The sequence below is a fragment of the Sycon ciliatum genome, chromosome 5, assembly GCF_964019385.1.
Source record: "Sycon ciliatum chromosome 5, ocSycCili1.1, whole genome shotgun sequence".
Lineage (NCBI taxonomy): Eukaryota > Metazoa > Porifera > Calcarea > Leucosolenida > Sycettidae > Sycon > Sycon ciliatum.
The window spans coordinates 35,737,538-35,755,174 of NC_088647.1; the positions used below are offsets into that span (position 1 = coordinate 35,737,538).

Genomic DNA, 17,637 nt, shown 5'->3' on the forward strand with positions numbered 1-17,637 from the left:
ACACACACACACACACACACACACACACACACACACACTCTCTCACTCCTCCTGCTCTCTTGTTCTATCGCTGTCTAGCAGCTACTTGTCTGCTCCTAGATCCTGTCATGCGAATACAGAACTCATCAATGAATCCAGCTGGCTCCTGACCTCGTCATCCATTTTCCATTGAGATGCATGCTGTTCAATAACTAAAAGCAGAGCAAACCGCTTGAACGGCGGACAAGGATCCCGAAGTAGTTGCTCGCGGCAAAACGAGCACAATTTATCCATCACGGACTTTGAATGCTTAGACATGATTGGGCCAACCTCCTCGATGAGCTCTAGGAAACACTCCACTTCAGTTTTCGTCGACAGAGATTCCCGGAGGCACTGAGCCACGGGTTCAGCAAGAAAGCTCGGAGGTGCATCACTGATGCGAAGCTTGCAGTACAGATACCCGAGGAAAGAGATAAAGCCCAGAAACCCCGCCAGAGACTCTGATTTCATTTGTGTTCTCTGCTCGTACCGGATTCCGAATGCTTTCAGGAGCTGGCTTCTGAATTGCGCCATTTTGGGATTAGCTGCTACTAGCGCTTGGCTTTGCCAGTTCTGCGCAAATCCAGAACAGAGTATGGCGAGAGCTCGTGCTCTCTCGGAGTCGCACAGCTCAAGAATCCGGTCAGCCAAATGCTGCACATCCTCCATACTAGTGACGGTCTCATTAAACTTTGATGCTACCTGTTCAGCCTTCTTCTCATTCAGAAGAACCTCTCCAACGGCGGACTGCACTAGACTTTTCAAGCTGGGTGGCAAAGGCTTCTCTTCTGGAGGTCGATCTCTGCTCGGTTTTCTCAATTCACCTTCACAAGGAGCATCATTGGGCTGACGAAGCTGAACGACACCTCTTCCTCGGCCTTTACCACCTCTTCCAGCTGGACTTGCCATGGCTTGTCACTACAACTTACACACACACAAGTAGTAAACACGACGAACTCAATCCTTGGATTCTCAAGTCGGTCAGATCGCAGATCTGAAAGGAAGACAAGTTTTCAAAACAATTACCGTACTAAAATAAACGAAAATACACACAAGTCACTTTTTTTTAACACGGCGTACCAGCGTTGCGTAAGCGTCATCACATTTCCAAGGCGACGGCTATTTTGCATGATTTTGCACGATCGAAAATTATTAGAAAAGAATGATTGTAAAAAAAGCGCGACATTTCGACTTGTCAACACACAACAATACACTCAACAGGAGTCGTAAAATACCCTGTTTGTTACACGCTGCAGCTGTAGCTGGATCTCTATCATGCTGGCACTGGGCTCTTGAACTGGTCAAGTCAAGTAATTAGTTACAGTTCAATAGTCAGTTGTTTTGGCTTTTGCAAGCAATCTGGGTTGTGTTGATGCCAGCGAAGCTAGTATCTCCGGGTTTCTCGTTTTCAAATCGACCTTCCAAGTATGTCGTCGCTGAGGTGTCAATCGCAGCCATCGTTGATAGACAGCATGCGATGCTTGGCCGCTGACATAGACACGTGAGTACAAACATGTACAATACAATTATATAATGTGCTTCCCAATGTCTCTCACCAACATGTGGCTTCTGAAGGGGCTGCTGTACATAACAAACAAGGAGGAAACAACCTTTCGCATCCTGTGAACGTAGTGTGATGTGCCCCAAGTTGCTATTGCTCGAGACGTACATGTAGTTAGTTACCCGAGTTTGGTAAGCATGGTTCAAGATGCTGATAGAGTTGTATGGTGAAAGACAAGTACCGTCACGTCATTGGCATTCAGAACAAGTTACGTCGATTCGTTTTCAAACGCACCATGGCGCGCCTGAACCCGTGCAATTCCCTCCCTCCTTGGATGTCTAGTACACTCCAGGCCCGTCGCACCGACTTTGGAGGTGGGGTGGCCATGGAAGGGGGGTCTGGGTCGTCCCCCGGGAAAAAATTGAAGCCAATTGCAAGCATTTCCGGGTATTTGGTGCCATTTCAGTGTACGGTAACTACAATGAAAGTCTTTTTGATTCTGCAACAAACGAAGAAGACGCTACGATCGGGGACAAACTTTACCCGCCCCCGGGAAAAAATTCAAGAATTGAAGCCAATTGCAAGCATTTCCAGGCATTTGGTGCTATTTCAGTGTAACTGCAATGAAAGCCTTTTTTCTGCAACAAACCAAGATCGGGGACAAGGATTTGTCACGTTTGCGCTAAGCTGCATGTGATCATTGTGCTTTGTTGTAATGTGCTAAAAAAATAAAAAAAAACGGCCGAAAAAGTGGGGCGGCCCCGGCCGCCCCGCCCCGGCTGTGACGGCCTTGCACTCGTACACAACGCCTCCCAGGCACGGCCGGAGTGGCCTCTCTCCAACGTGTTTAGACACCCGTACAAGACGCCTCCCAGCCTCGACCAGAGTGTTTTCTCTCCTAGTCTGGTACACTCGTACACGACGCCTCCCAGGCCCGACCAGAGTGACCTGACTCTAACTTAAGTCTAAGGCTGCCATGCGGTCCCTTCCGTACCTCCTGACACGTTCCTTAGTCCTGTGTTTCCCAGTTCCGAGTATTCATCGTGAGGTCCCAGCCACTGATGTCTTAACCCGGGTCCATACCAGGAACACTGATTATTTCAATTCCTTCCAGCTTTGGATATCTGGGACACTCGGCATTTCCGCTGAGTGAACCCTGCGCCTATCTCTAGAGACTTGTGACCTGGTCCCTTCCGTACCTCCTGACACATTGTCCTAGTTCGGTACTGTGTTCCACATTTCTCACACATATTGCATGCTGGCGTTCCCGGCAGCCCGTGTATCCTCTCATGAATATACTGTATTACAGTGGTCCCTCTATAATCCGGCACCATTTGTGACAAGGGAAATCTGCTGCATTAGGGAGGGTGCTGGATTAACAAATCTGACTGACTGCTGCAATGTGCATGAAGAGGACATTTTGGCTACTGAAAATCGTGCTGGTTTATCGAGGGTGCTGGATTAGAGAGGGACGACTGTATACTCATTCCATATTCACCCACATACAATTGGCCATCTACATAAGTGGTGAATATTGCTGAATATTCACCGCTTATATTCACCACTTTTCGACACTTACTGTAAAGAGAGCAGTACTCGGTGCTGCGCTTGATTCCTCTTCAGTCAGCGCACCGGAGCTGTCGAGTGCCCTAGAAAATTTCTTCCGTAAACAAGACTTTTCTGAGTACAAACGTAATTCCTTGCTTGCCATTGCCGCTGGATCCGCATGTGACCAGGTCACCCTGACAAGTCATCAACCAACAGTGAGCATCTTCACAGACGGAGCGTTCCAGCGAGCAAACAAGGTTTTGGACGCTCAACATGTCAATGGCCCGATATTTGCGGATCAAGCTGCAAGCCAGGAATTTCGTTTGTACTCAGAACAGCCCTGTTCACGGATGTTAGCGCAGAATTTTCCTAGGGCACACAACAGCTCCGAAGCGCTGCTTGAAAAGAAAAGAAGTGAGGGTAGAATCGCTTGGCTCGCTGTTTATAAACCGACTCCCGAATTGGCGCGATGATCGCGGATTGGTCAAATCTTCGCATCGAAACGGACGATGATTGGCTCCCTTCAAGCACGAGTGTGTTCTCCATGGTGATTGGCGCGAGCATGTTCTCCAAGGTCATCACCTCCCATGCCACATGCACCAGTACATGTACACGATCGATTGAACAAGATTCTGAACACGCCGCTCTCCGATTCAGGCAAGAACACGCCAGTCGGTTTACGATACTGAAGCAACAACGACTCTGCGTACACGTACATGTATGACCAACGTGACTCGTTTGTTGGGCTTTAGGGACGATAGGGTGAATATGGAGAGGTATAAGTCTAATATTACCTTCAGCCTCGTGAATATGGGCGAATATTCACTAGTTATACAAACCTCAGCTTCGCCTCGGTTTGTATACTAGTGAGTATTCGCCCATATTCACTTCGGCTTCAGGTAATATGATATACTTATAGCCCTGTAATTACTAAGAGACAGCATACTGCACACTCTGTGTCTGCGAGAGAGAAAGTGTTGCAAGCGACCACTTTACTCCTGTAACTGCATGACCATGAGGTTCATACTGCAGCTCCTGGTATACTACCGGTGATGACACCGTGTAAAATGTGTTTTACGCCTATAACCGTTCATGCCGCTGAACAAGCGTCACTCTAGGATCCTACCCCTGTATGTCAGTTTCAACTGCCGAATGTTTATATCCCGGACCAGCGTGCCCTCTTGTGAGTAACACTACTCGTTGGTTCTGGATATATGCCCAGTTGCCTCGTGCTACGTGTCGTAGGCTTATACAGGACGCCAGGTTCTCGACCAAAGAAAAATCTCAAGATATGAGACTACCCTGCGGTTTTGGTACCAGCCTCCACTCCTCACCATAACCGCCTTCAGAGCGTAAACCGGTTTGGCCCAGTGATTATTTGTCCAGTGTGGTGGGGACGACCGCCGGCGCTTCAGCACTCGGCTTAGTTGAGGTGTCCTTAGGCGTAAGGGAGTTTTTACGATTTCTTTTTCGGCGGTTCCTCAGACTTCTCCTCTTCCCGGCGAGCATGTCTGAGGGAGGGGGATTGTAGCTAAACTGTTTCATTCCATGAAAATTATCGAGAATGCCGCATGGCCCCTTAGTATTGTGTATGTGTGTGCTACATTGAGGCTTACGGTGGACTTTATTTTACTTTGTTTGGCGTTTCTCTTTCAGGTCATCATGTACCATCACCAAACACTGCACCTACCAGGTATGGCGTGCTTGATTAAAATTTGCACAAAGAGCTATTTTTAATGAGTTGATTTCACACATGTGCGCACGATACCGGTCCGGTTGTTGTTGTTGTTATTGTTGTTGTTGTTGTTGTTGTTGTTGTTGTGGTGGTGGTGGTGGTGGTGGTGATGGTGGTGGTGGTGGTTGTTTTCCTTGTTTTGTTTTTACAAAGATGATGGCAGTCGTGATCTCTGCCTTCTATTCAAGGTTTCTTGTCTTTTGTGCCCCTTTTCTCATTCAGGAGGAATTTCTCTTACAGTTTGTTCCACCGAACGTGGCCCCTCCGTTGTCGGCTATTGCTGCGCCTACAACTCGTGGCTACGTACTGGCCTCTTCCTACGTGCCAACGGTATGTGTGAGTGTGCGTGTGTACGTGTGCGTATGTGTGTGTGTGTGTGTTTTGTGGTGCATTGTATATGATATCTTCCCTTTTGTGGAGGTTAGCAGATTTATTCACCTCATGGAAGCTCATATTCCTCAGCTACTGTTGAATGTGCCTCGGAATAATGAATTCAAGAAAGACCACGGTATGACCGGACCAATTAAAAATTGCTCCCGGCCGCCCTGCATCTTGATTTAGCGAGCCCAACTGAAAAGAAAGAAGAAGTACCACGAGGGTCGTGTTTTTTTAATTTGCGTACGATATGCGGGCACCCAGCTTCGGGGAATCGGCCCGGATGCGCTCGGATAAGAGAGGTTCAACTGTGTCGACTGTTTTCACTGCTCTTGGGGAAATTATCCTTAGTTGAACCGGCTGCTGTGGCTCCAGTTTATGAAATTGATGTGATGACTGGTGGTGTAGGCTGTAAGTTTTGCTCACGCTGTACATACTTGTATGCCTGCGTCTGCTTCTGCTGTTGTTTGATCAGGACGGCGAGGACACGGACAGGCCGGAGCGTCATCAAGTTGCTGGCTTGCAATCTCCTGTGACCATTGTCCAGTGTGGTGGTGGTGGTAGTGCTGCTGCTGCTGCAAAGGACGGCGATCGGTTGCAGTGTATGCCAGAGCTGTGGGTAAGTGGTTGTCAGCTAGGATGAACCGTTTACCTGATTTCTGTTGATCCTCTTTCTGGTGATGACGAAGCCAGGTATCTGGTCACCAAGAAACTCTACTTTTTCCTCTTTATGAAATAATGTAATGTGCGACTTGTACCCGGGGCAACCCTTTACATCTTTCTGTTTGTCTCTCGCATCCACTGTCGTTTTCCAGCATGCTGCGAAGCAGTCAGATCAGCGTGTGCATGTATCAACGCCATTGAGCAGTGCGGCACTGTCACCGTTGACAGCTGACGACGCACGGTAGGGTACAGATGGTTTGTGCAGCATGTGCGACACAAGCGGCAGTGTCAACTTTGCATGTTGAACTGGTGTTTTATTTTGGCACTGGCGTTATGCGTGTCGTGAATGGAAACCCCGTTTGAATACCGGCACTCCAATCGCTATCTCTTCTTTGAACTGGTTTTTTTGAACTTTTTTTCGTTTGCCCAGCATCTCTAAGATATTTCTGACCAGCATCTTGGCCGTGTTCGTATGCTCAGGTATTTGATGTCAGAATATTCCAGCACTCTGCGGCCTGGCAATGAAGCTCTCCCGCCGCTGTGGGTGTTGTGTAGCCCATCCAAGCCCACACAGCTTCTGTGGCTAGCTGGTAAGTGCAGGCGTGTTTGAATGGTAGCGGTGCCCCGCAGTGCTAGGCACGGGCTCTGGTTGCTTTCTCTTCAATTTCTCACGTGTCTGCCAAGAGGGCAAAAACTTCCACGAGTACTTTGCCCTGCTGCCGAGGTTATTCTGTGTAACTCCCTAGACGAGACTGTGCAACTCCAGATGCGTTGCTGTCGTGGCATGAACTCCTTTTCAGAGTTGTGTCACACTTCACGATGTGACCAGTTCTGTCCATGCACACGGGACGTGGGGTTGGCCGCATGCAATGTACAGCACTGCTCAATGAAATCCAGTCACAGCGTCACTCAAGTACTCACTACTCGCCGGGCGTTGCGCAGCCCTAGACTTGCGAACACTGGGCTGCGAAATGGTGCAAGGCGCAGACTTGAGTGCCGCGGCTGGATTTCATTGAGCAGGACTGTAGTTGTGTGTGCGGCCTAGTTGATGACACCATGCACTATACGATCAGGACTGTTTCCAATACAGGACAGGTATATGCATGTTCCGGAGGGGGGGGGGGGGGGGGGGTTGTAAGGTTCCACTGTACGTTCCGTTTAGTGTGGACTCTTGGGGTGCATCTCGTCAATTCTGTTGCTGCTGCCGTCGTTGACTTTGATGTTGTTGATGTTGTTGTTGCAGGCCAGTGTAAGCTGAAGGCTGGCGATACAGAGCAAAGTGACTCCTCGCCACCTCCATCTGTCGTGCCCCAGCTACTGTCTTGTCGCTTTCTCGGTAGGTGAGCTTGCACAGGAGAAGAACTTTTCAAACAGGTTGCTATTGACGCATGTATCATAAACGCAACTTCTCCACTGCCACCGGTGTTTGTGAACTTAAAACCAGGAATTGATTCATCTAGTCTGACACGAGTTGATTGTGTGCGTGCTTGCGCGCGTGTGTGTGTGTGCGCACGCGCGTGTGTGTGTGTGTGTGTGTGTGCGTGTGTATTCTATTTTTCATTTTTCACTGGCCAGAAAATGCCACTTCAATCAGCTGTGTGGTGTAGACCAGACTGAAATTTATGGCGGTCAATTCATCAGCCTTGCAAGCAACGTTGTTGAATAGTGTAATCCCAGCACAATTTCATAGTCTAACATAGCTGTTTGCTATCTGCTTCGCTTCCGCGATGGGCATGTCTGAGTGTGTGTCCTGTATGTTCTCTCTATTGCCTATAGGCACAATTCTGCGCCCGTCATCGTTGCTCGACAGTCCGACGTCGTTCTACGCTTTGCCTTCGTTGCACAAGTTGCTTTCGCACGGTTGTGTCCCGCTGGACGTTGATGGTGGCCTTGATATGCAGGTACAGTAGTGCAGTGGTAGGTACAGTAGTGCAGTGGTGGGGATTGCAGTGCTGAGGGAAATCAGGGACACCTGTGTTCCCCTTACCAGTCACTGTGCATGGCAATCTTGCACTATGCAGTCATGGATGCAGCGGATGGGATTTTCGGTCTTTGGCCACTTTGGTGCTGGGTCAGATCTACTCGTCTCCCACCGCTTTAGGAGCTGCATCTGCACCTTGATCCTTGGGAGTTGTGGCGTTCCTAAGGATGCAGAAAACTCGGTCTAATCGAGTCTCTACGCGAGCCGTGATTGTTGCACTATGCTGCATAGCTGATGGTGATTTACCAGCGGTCCAATTGTATTGTGCTGTTATCTATTTGAGTGTATGTCTGTTTGGTTTGTTGCCGTCTCATCAGGAGCGATGTGGCCTGTTCACAGCCGAGTACGAGATCATCGGCAGTCTATCTAACTCCACATCGGAGGTATAGTCTGCTGATTACTGACAGTGCTAGCTAGTCAATACACTCATATCTCTCTTACCCGGACCTCCAAGAAGTTACGAGCACCTCTGTCTACTAGTACCCGGCACCCGGTGCGTTAGTTCTAGTGGAAATATTACTACTCCTTACCCTTTTTCTTTGAAGGGTGGTGGCGTTCCTACGGATGCGGAAAACTTGGCCTCTAGCCGAGTCTGATGCGAACCATGAATTTTTTGCCCTTTTTCTGGAAATAGTGACGTCACATCCCGCATCCCTTGCCCTTCCCCATTGAAACGTATGTGATTCAGAGTTATTCAATCTCTTCGGACAGAACTGTTTCGTCCTTGGTGGACTCATCAGCGCAGCACAGAGAAAATGAGGCCGAACCTGATAGCAATGAAAAATAAAGTTACGGTCATTTCCAAGTCATGGGAAGCGCCCGGTCCCGCACCGCTCGTGTAAGAGAGATATGTGTGTGGTATGATGGTGTGGTTCTATGCATTGCATAGGCCTCTTGGCTTTTTCCCGGAATCAATGCTCATTGGTTTGTGTGTGTGAACTGTGAACTGTGAAGTGCATTGCAAGTTATGGGCAGCGCCCGATCCCGCACCGCTCGTATAAGAGAGATATGTGTGTGGTATAATTGTGTGGTTCTATGCATGGCATAGGCTTCTTGCCTTTTCCCCAGAATCAATGCTCATTGGTTTGTGTGTGTGTGTGCGTGTGTGTGAACTGTGAAGTGCATTGCATTGCACTGCCCTATGTAACTGTCCAATTTCCTACCCGTGTGTCCACGTGCCCACTGTTTAGATGTCCATGGACACATCGATGCTGGACGAGGCGGATCTCGGCGGCAGTCTGCTTGTGGTACGCTACAGCTGGGAACGCTCATCCACCGTCCTGTGCTATCCAACATCGGCAGCGTCATGTTGTGTGGTAAGAGCAAAGACTTGAGCCGGCACACCCGGTTTGAAGCGTGACGATTTTCCATTGGTCTCGTGTTTGCATTATTGCTTGTTTTTCTTTTCTACCCGTAACCCCTTCTTTGTTTGGAATTTTCGGTGTGTGTAATGGCTACCAAGGGTAGTAACGTGTCGGCGGAGAGCGCATGAACCGGTAGAGGAGGATAGTTTGTTGCATTATTGAATAGCCGAATGGTACCGTAACCAATTTTATAGAGTTTTCTTTCCTTGCCTCCTGTGACTGTGTGTGCGCTGTGTGTACCGCTGCAGCTCGTCCGTGCCGTGAGCAAGGATTTGAGATCACCAGCCGCCCGCCTTCTGCGAGAGCTCAATCAGCTTGAGGTTGGTGCGGGTAGCAGCCATGCATGCAGTGTTGGTCTTTTTGAATGTTTTTCCGCTACCTGTGTGCAGTGTGAGCTGCTGCACACAGGAAGTGTTTAGATGCCCTTCCGTAGAGCGTCCGTGTCAGTTACTCTTGAGCTCCGATGAGTGAGCCTAACAAGGTCGAAACAGCTAATTGAGATTGAGTAAATTCGAAGAGTATACATGTTCATATACTGTAATTTCACAAATATTCGGTCTACTTTAGTTTTCGGTACTTTCGGTGCGTCTGTTTCATACCTAAAATTTCAATACACCGAACAAACACTAACACACATAATCCAATAGGGAACTGCTTCTCTGTACCTAAATTTTCTGTTCACCTAACCTGGCCTTTTGCCCTCATACCGAAAATATTGAGCACCTAAAATTTCTGAAATTAGAGTACTTGAAATACATGAATGGACGTGCTATTTTGAATGGACTCCCTTCTAATTACTACAATATTATGGCCATGGCATCCCCCACCCTGCAGTATGTATGGTGCTGTCGTGCCTTTGCAACGTGCCGTGGCCGTACGGGTCGTGCATAGTTGTGCCAACTCCAGTCGATCCCTGCATCAGGAGGTCACATGATGTCAGCCATGTTGGTTCCTCTGTCCGCATGCCATGTACACTTTCTGCGCAAATCTAATCGCATGGCCAAGATGTGAAGCCACTAGATACTGTCTCTAGTAACGCACTCGCCTTTCTATCTGTGCGTGTGTGTCCTTCGCAGGCATGGGTGCAGTTGTTTGGCTTGGAGGACAGCTCTGCCAGGGTCGAGTGGCGGCAAGGTGACTCGGCCGCTGAGACAGCCGTGGACCGCACGGCAGGGTTTCTGCAAAGTAAGTCTGTGCATGTGTCTATGGGTGCGTGTGTGTGTGTGTGTTTGTGTGTGTGTGTGAGTCAATTGAGTCATCTTTCCAAGATTCCTTTTGAGCCTCTTTCTCCTCTCCCGGGGAGACCCATGTGACCAATTTTGGCAGTTAGCGGCCCTGAAACATTCATCTAAAATGCCTGTTTGTCAAAAAGTATTCTTTCTAGACCAAAGAGTGGTATATTTGATAACATTTATCCCTTTATTGGCTGGCCCATACATTGATCGAACACGGATGTTCGATGGGGTAGGCATTTTGAAATTATCGTAATTTGGTCAAATCTCGGTCTTTCGGAGAGATCGAAATATGTAGGTCGAAGAGAAAACTCTCAGCTGTCGCCTCGAACAATTTTCAAAGCGATACAAAGAGCGGTTCTTGAGTTATAGCACTCGTAATATTGGTCCCGGGAAATTTGTGCTCAGAGTGCGATGCGTGGGTCAACGGCCGGGATTTTCCCTGTTTACGTCACCTGTTGACAAGGCTACGCCGATTCAACTTCAAAAGCAGGTTCCCGGGAGTCTCTACGAAATGTTTCAGTTTGATACGAGCAACAGGAGTGAAATGGTGGATAGAGATAGATCTCGAGCGTGAGCCCAGCGCTGGTGGGCTTTCCCTGGCTTGCAGCGCTGGGCCAGTGCATCCCGTGGAGTCGAGTGTAGGCTCATTGCGCTCCTCTCATCAAGGCCTTTCCAGGATGCCCAAGATCGTGGAATTTGTCCAGTGCAAACTAAAGTTACGTCCAATTTAGCTACAGGTTTGGCGATTGTATGGGCTTGTTTATATTTTAATCGGCCAATAAAGGGTTAATAACGATAGAAATTTTTACGATACTTCTCCAGACGTTTCGTTGTTCTGAACAACATCGTCAGTGGATAAAGAATGCTGCATTCTTAGCATTCTTTGTATTCTTTATCCACTGACGATGTTGTTCAGAACAACGAAACGTCTGGAGAAGTATCGTAAAAATTTCTATCGTTATTAAATGTTATCAAATATACCACTCTTTGGTCTAGAAAGAATACTTTTTGATATTACAATGAGAGTGAATAATCAACGGCTTGTCCACCAACTCAATGCCTGTTTGAACTAAATATAAGGGAGAGAGATTGTTTACATTGTGAGAAGAGTTGAGGTACATGTGCATGTACATGATTGTATTGCTTCTTGTCTCTGCCCTCTCTCAGAGGTGCAAACCTGCACAGCCGAGGACCTGATGGTGAGTTTCCGCAATGTGTGTGTGCATGGTGTGCTATGTGGCAAAGCATTTGTGTCAGTCAGGCTGGCCCTTCATTGTAGTAATGTCACCATCCGCAAGTATCAAGGCATCCGGTGTAGTTGTTAAACCTGTTACGGTGTAGTTGTTAAACCTGTTACGGTGTAGTTGTTAAACCTGTTACGGTGTAGTTGTTAAACCTGTTACGGTGTAGTTGTTAAACCTGTTACGGTGTAGTTGTTAAACCTGTTACGGTGTAGTTGTTAAACCTGTTACGGTGTATGGATAAACTAGAATGCTGCGTACGCTTGTATAGCCTGGTGCAGATTACTACTACTTACTCTGGAACTCTCGTGCCACATGTCTACTTCTTCTCAGCCATGCCTGTGTCGTTTCTCTATCTCCTACCGCACACTGTGCCTGCAGCAATGGCGTCCGGACGAAGGCCGGCAAGCGGACCTGGACGCAATCAGCAGTCACATGCTACCGCTGAGACAGGATCTGGACTTCACACAGCTGTTCTGGCTGCTCGCCAAAGGTCAGTGGTTGTGGGAGATATGCCCAAAATTCTTTGTCACCGTCTCGGCGTGCAACGGCTAAACAACAACCCAGCATTTTGTTACATGTACTTTGTACTGGGCATATCACAGCAGGCTAAGGAGTGCTTAGGATACTGAAATGTGTGAGCTTGTGGCAAAGGTTCTCTGCTTCTTCGAGATTGAGTTACCCACCAGCTCCTGTTTATTGTCTACTTTCTCGAGTTCTGATTTCAGTTTGGATGGTTTTAGGAATTCTTTATGTGCTGGTCTGGTCCTATGTTCTGCACACACAGATGCTGTCAGCATCAAGGATGTGTCTCGCTGTCTGCTGCAAGTGTCACGCTGTCTGTTCAAGCAGGAGATCCAGCCAATGGTATGTTGCCCAGTCCCTGCCCAACCCTAGCACTCGTGCGTGTGTGTGCGTACATGCGTGCGTGCGTGCGCTCGCGCACATTATGATTGTTTTTTGCTCGTAGTCAGTTTTCAGCACCAGCCTCAAAGACTTGCATTGGTACAATAGAACGTCCTAGCCAACAGCGTACAAGGCGTTCTACAGAAAGTATAGCAGATTCATCCGCCTGCTTTAAGTCAGGTCTGCCATCACATGCTATAGCTTGCTTCCTTGTTACCCATTCTTTCTGAAAACCGAGGTGAAGCCAAGCTGATAAGCCACAATTGCTGGCGGTTTCAGATACCAGTTTTGTATAAAGTGCATCCCCATCCTTCAGTGTTGGAACGTGTACATTCAAAATCAAAACCCGGTTTGAAAGTCCGCCGGAATGCCATGCCCAACTCTCTAGCTGTTGTGTATGTATGTATGTACAAGTAGTCTTTATTTTACTTCGCAAAGTCAAACGGGATTGTAGCCCGATAATATGATGCGATGGGATGACGTCGTATGATGTCGTTGTGTGATTGTGTTACAGGTGTACCGGGAGAACATCACCGCCCTGGCTGATCTGGTGCGTCAGTGTCTGCAGTGTACTACGCAGGACCAGCTCACGCAGGTGTCTGCCAACGTGCTCAGTGCAACGGGGTGAGTCGCGAACTGCCTCTAGCTCTCTCTCTCTCTCTCTCTCACACACACACAAACACAAACACCTGTTGTCTCTCACTCTCTCACTCTCGTTATCTGACGTCCGGAGCAATACTATGTGCCGCTGAAAATGGCGTAACGTTGTGAACAATCTCGAGTTTCTCAACGCTTGCTCTTATTCTAGTTGGTGTGCTTACTATGGTCTCTGTATTGAGTTTTTAAAGTAAAACTAAGAACAACAGCAGCGCTGATGTCAAGGGCCGCTTTAAAAATTGACTATATCTCGTCCTTAATAATCCAGAAACACTTAATTCGTTGCTATGGTTGTGATGTGAGTGCGCATATGGTTTTATTCATTGCATTACTGAGATTATTGTCTCCACGTCGCCTTTTTAAATATCTCGTCCTCTTTCACTTTCTTCTGTTTCTGTCCCGTGCTCGTTAGGTCCAGTCTTCTCCGAGCCCTGTCCGTCCTCTTGCAGACGGGATTCTACAAGCTGGAGCGCGACTTTGTCCACTTCTTTGTCAGTAAGTCATGTTCTCCTGATATCCACGTAGGGTGAGAGAGAGAGAGAGAGAGAGAGGCGGGGGGAGTGAAAGGAATCCTGTACGTGCTGTATGTTCTACTGATGCACTGAATCCGTCCTCGTGATATAGCACCCTGAGAACTGCACGACCCTGGCTCTACGTGATATAGCAGCCTGAGAACTGCACGACCCTGGCTCTACGTGATATAGCACCCTGAGAACTGCACGACCCTGGCTCTACGTGATATAGCACCCTGAGAACTGCACGACCCTGGCTCTACGTGATATAGCACCCTGAGAACTGCATGACCCTGGCTCTACGTGATATAGCACCCTGAGAACTGCACGACCCTGGCTCTACGTGATATAGCACCCTGAGAACTGCACGACCCTGGCTCTACGTGATATAGCACCCTGAGAACTGCACGACCCTGGCTCTACGTGATATAGCACCCTGAGAACTGCACGACCCTGGCTCTACGTGATATAGCACCCTGAGAACTGCACGACCCTGGCTCTACGTGATATAGCAGCCTGAGAACTGCACAACCCTGGCTCTACGTGATATAGCACCCTGAGAACTGCACGACCCTGGCTCTACGTGATATAGCAGCCTGAGAACTGCACGACCCTGGCTCTACGTGATATAGCACCCTGAGAACTGCACGACCCTGGCTCTACGTGATATAGCACCCTGAGAACTGCACGACCCTGGCTCTACGTGATATAGCACCCTGAGAACTGCACGACCCTGGCTCTACGTGATATAGCACCCTGAGAACTGCACGACCCTGGCTCTACGTGATATAGCACCCTGAGAACTGCACGACCCTGGCTCTACGTGATATAGCACCCTGAGAACTGCACGACCCTGGCTCTACGTGATATAGCACCCTGAGAACTGCACGACCCTGGCTCTACGTGATATAGCAGCCTGAGAACTGCACGACCCTGGCTCTACGTGATATAGCAGCCTGAGAACTGCACGACCCTGGCTCTACGTGATATAGCAGCCTGAGAACTGCACGACCCTGGCTCTACGTGATATAGCACCCTGAGAACTGCACGACCCTGGCTCTACGTGATATAGCACCCTGAGAACTGCACGACCCTGGCTCTACGTGATATAGCAGCCTGAGAACTGCACGACCCTGGCTCTACGTGATATAGCAGCCTGAGAACTGCACGACCCTGGCTCTACGTGATATAGCAGCCTGAGAACTGCACGACCCTGGCTCTACGTGATATAGCACCCTGAGAACTGCACGACCCTGGCTCTACGTGATATAGCACCCTGAGAACTGCACGACCCTGGCTCTACGTGATATAGCAGCCTGAGAACTGCACGACCCTGGCTCTACGTGATATAGCACCCTGAGAACTGCACGACCCTGGCTCTACGTGATATAGCACCCTGAGAACTGCACGACCCTGGCTCTACGTGATATAGCACCCTGAGAACTGCACGACCCTGGCTCTACGTGATATAGCACCCTGAGAACTGCACGACCCTGGCTCTACGTGATATAGCACCCTGAGAACTGCACGACCCTGGCTCTACGTGATATAGCACCCTGAGAACTGCACGACCCTGGCTCTACGTGATATAGCACCCTGAGAACTGCACGACCCTGGCTCTACGTGATATAGCACCCTGAGAACTGCACGACCCTGGCTCTACGTGATATAGCAGCCTGAGAACTGCACGACCCTGGCTCTACGTGATATAGCAGCCTGAGAACTGCACGACCCTGGCTCTACGTGATATAGCAGCCTGAGAACTGCACGACCCTGGCTCTACGTGATATAGCACCCTGAGAACTGCACGACCCTGGCTCTACGTGATATAGCACCCTGAGAACTGCACGACCCTGGCTCTACGTGATATAGCAGCCTGAGAACTGCACGACCCTGGCTCTACGTGATATAGCAGCCTGAGAACTGCACGACCCTGGCTCTACGTGATATAGCAGCCTGAGAACTGCACGACCCTGGCTCTACGTGATATAGCAGCCTGAGAACTGCACGACCCTGGCTCTACGTGATATAGCAGCCTGAGAACTGCACGACCCTGGCGCTACGTGATATAGCAGCCTGAGAACTGCACGACCCTGGCTCTACGTGATATAGCAGCCTGAGAACTGCACGACCCTGGCTCTACGTGATATAGCAGCCTGAGAACTGCACGACCCTGGCTCTACGTGATATAGCACCCTGAGAACTGCACGACCCTGGCTCTACGTGATATAGCAGCCTGAGAACTGCACGACCCTGGCTCTACGTGATATAGCAGCCTGAGAACTGCACGACCCTGGCTCTACGTGATATAGCAGCCTGAGAACTGCACGACCCTGGCTCTACGTGATATAGCACCCTGAGAACTGCACGACCCTGGCTCTACGTGATATAGCACCCTGAGAACTGCACGACCCTGGCTCTACGTGATATAGCACCCTGAGAACTGCACGACCCTGGCTCTACGTGATATAGCACCCTGAGAACTGCACGACCCTGGCTCTACGTGATATAGCACCCTGAGAACTGCACGACCCTGGCTCTACGTGATATAGCACCCTGAGAACTGCACGACCCTGGCTCTACGTGATATAGCACCCTGAGAACTGCACGACCCTGGCTCTACGTGATATAGCACCCTGAGAACTGCACGACCCTGGCTCTACGTGATATAGCACCCTGAGAACTGCACGACCCTGGCTCTACGTGATATAGCAGCCTGAGAACTGCACGACCCTGGCTCTACGTGATATAGCAGCCTGAGAACTGCACGACCCTGGCTCTACGTGATATAGCAGCCTGAGAACTGCACGACCCTGGCTCTACGTGATATAGCACCCTGAGAACTGCACGACCCTGGCTCTACGTGATATAGCAGCCTGAGAACTGCACGACCCTGGCTCTACGTGATATAGCAGCCTGAGAACTGCACGACCCTGGCTCTACGTGATATAGCAGCCTGAGAACTGCACGACCCTGGCTCTACGTGATATAGCAGCCTGAGAACTGCACGACCCTGGCTCTACGTGATATAGCAGCCTGAGAACTGCACGACCCTGGCTCTACGTGATATAGCAGCCTGAGAACTGCACGACCCTGGCTCTACGTGATATAGCAGCCTGAGAACTGCACGACCCTGGCTCTACGTGATATAGCAGCCTGAGAACTGCACGACCCTGGCTCTACGTGATATAGCACCCTGAGAACTGCACGACCCTGGCTCTACGTGATATAGCACCCTGAGAACTGCACGACCCTGGCTCTACGTGATATAGCAGCCTGAGAACTGCACGACCCTGGCTCTACGTGATATAGCAGCCTGAGAACTGCACGACCCTGGCTCTACGTGATATAGCAGCCTGAGAACTGCACGACCCTGGCTCTACGTGATATAGCAGCCTGAGAACTGCACGACCCTGGCTCTACGTGATATAGCACCCTGAGAACTGCACGACCCTGGCTCTACGTGATATAGCACCCTGAGAACTGCACGACCCTGGCTCTACGTGATATAGCACCCTGAGAACTGCACGACCCTGGCTCTACGTGATATAGCAGCCTGAGAACTGCACGACCCTGGCTCTACGTGATATAGCAGCCTGAGAACTGCACGACCCTGGCTCTACGTGATATAGCAGCCTGAGAACTGCACGACCCTGGCTCTACGTGATATAGCACCCTGAGAACTGCACGACCCTGGCTCTACGTGATATAGCACCCTGAGAACTGCACGACCCTGGCTCTACGTGATATAGCACCCTGAGAACTGCACAACCCTGGCTCTACGTGATATAGCACCCTGAGAACTGCACGACCCTGGCTCTACGTGATATAGCACCCTGAGAACTGCACGACCCTGGCTCTACGTGATATAGCAGCCTGAGAACTGCACGACCCTGGCTCT

At 49.6% G+C, this 17,637-nt stretch overlaps 1 protein-coding gene across 1 annotated transcript in view; it reads left to right on the top strand.

The window, feature by feature from the left end:
* Positions 1 to 1,257: 1,257 nt before the first annotated feature.
* Positions 1,258 to 17,637, top strand: part of LOC135818499 (protein zwilch homolog) — a 23,054-nt gene continuing 6,674 nt past the window's right edge. Inside the window, exons 1-17 of the mRNA XM_065331886.1 lie at positions 1,258 to 1,519; positions 4,724 to 4,760; positions 5,025 to 5,132; positions 5,653 to 5,796; positions 5,993 to 6,081; positions 6,321 to 6,430; positions 7,084 to 7,176; positions 7,617 to 7,741; positions 8,139 to 8,204; positions 9,012 to 9,137; positions 9,434 to 9,505; positions 10,262 to 10,370; positions 11,588 to 11,619; positions 12,043 to 12,154; positions 12,449 to 12,528; positions 13,082 to 13,191; positions 13,637 to 13,719. Coding sequence (XP_065187958.1) covers positions 1,446 to 1,519; positions 4,724 to 4,760; positions 5,025 to 5,132; positions 5,653 to 5,796; positions 5,993 to 6,081; positions 6,321 to 6,430; positions 7,084 to 7,176; positions 7,617 to 7,741; positions 8,139 to 8,204; positions 9,012 to 9,137; positions 9,434 to 9,505; positions 10,262 to 10,370; positions 11,588 to 11,619; positions 12,043 to 12,154; positions 12,449 to 12,528; positions 13,082 to 13,191; positions 13,637 to 13,719 — 1,570 coding nt within the window. The 5' untranslated portion in view covers positions 1,258 to 1,445. The remainder of the gene's footprint in view (positions 1,520 to 4,723; positions 4,761 to 5,024; positions 5,133 to 5,652; positions 5,797 to 5,992; positions 6,082 to 6,320; positions 6,431 to 7,083; positions 7,177 to 7,616; positions 7,742 to 8,138; positions 8,205 to 9,011; positions 9,138 to 9,433; positions 9,506 to 10,261; positions 10,371 to 11,587; positions 11,620 to 12,042; positions 12,155 to 12,448; positions 12,529 to 13,081; positions 13,192 to 13,636; positions 13,720 to 17,637) is intronic.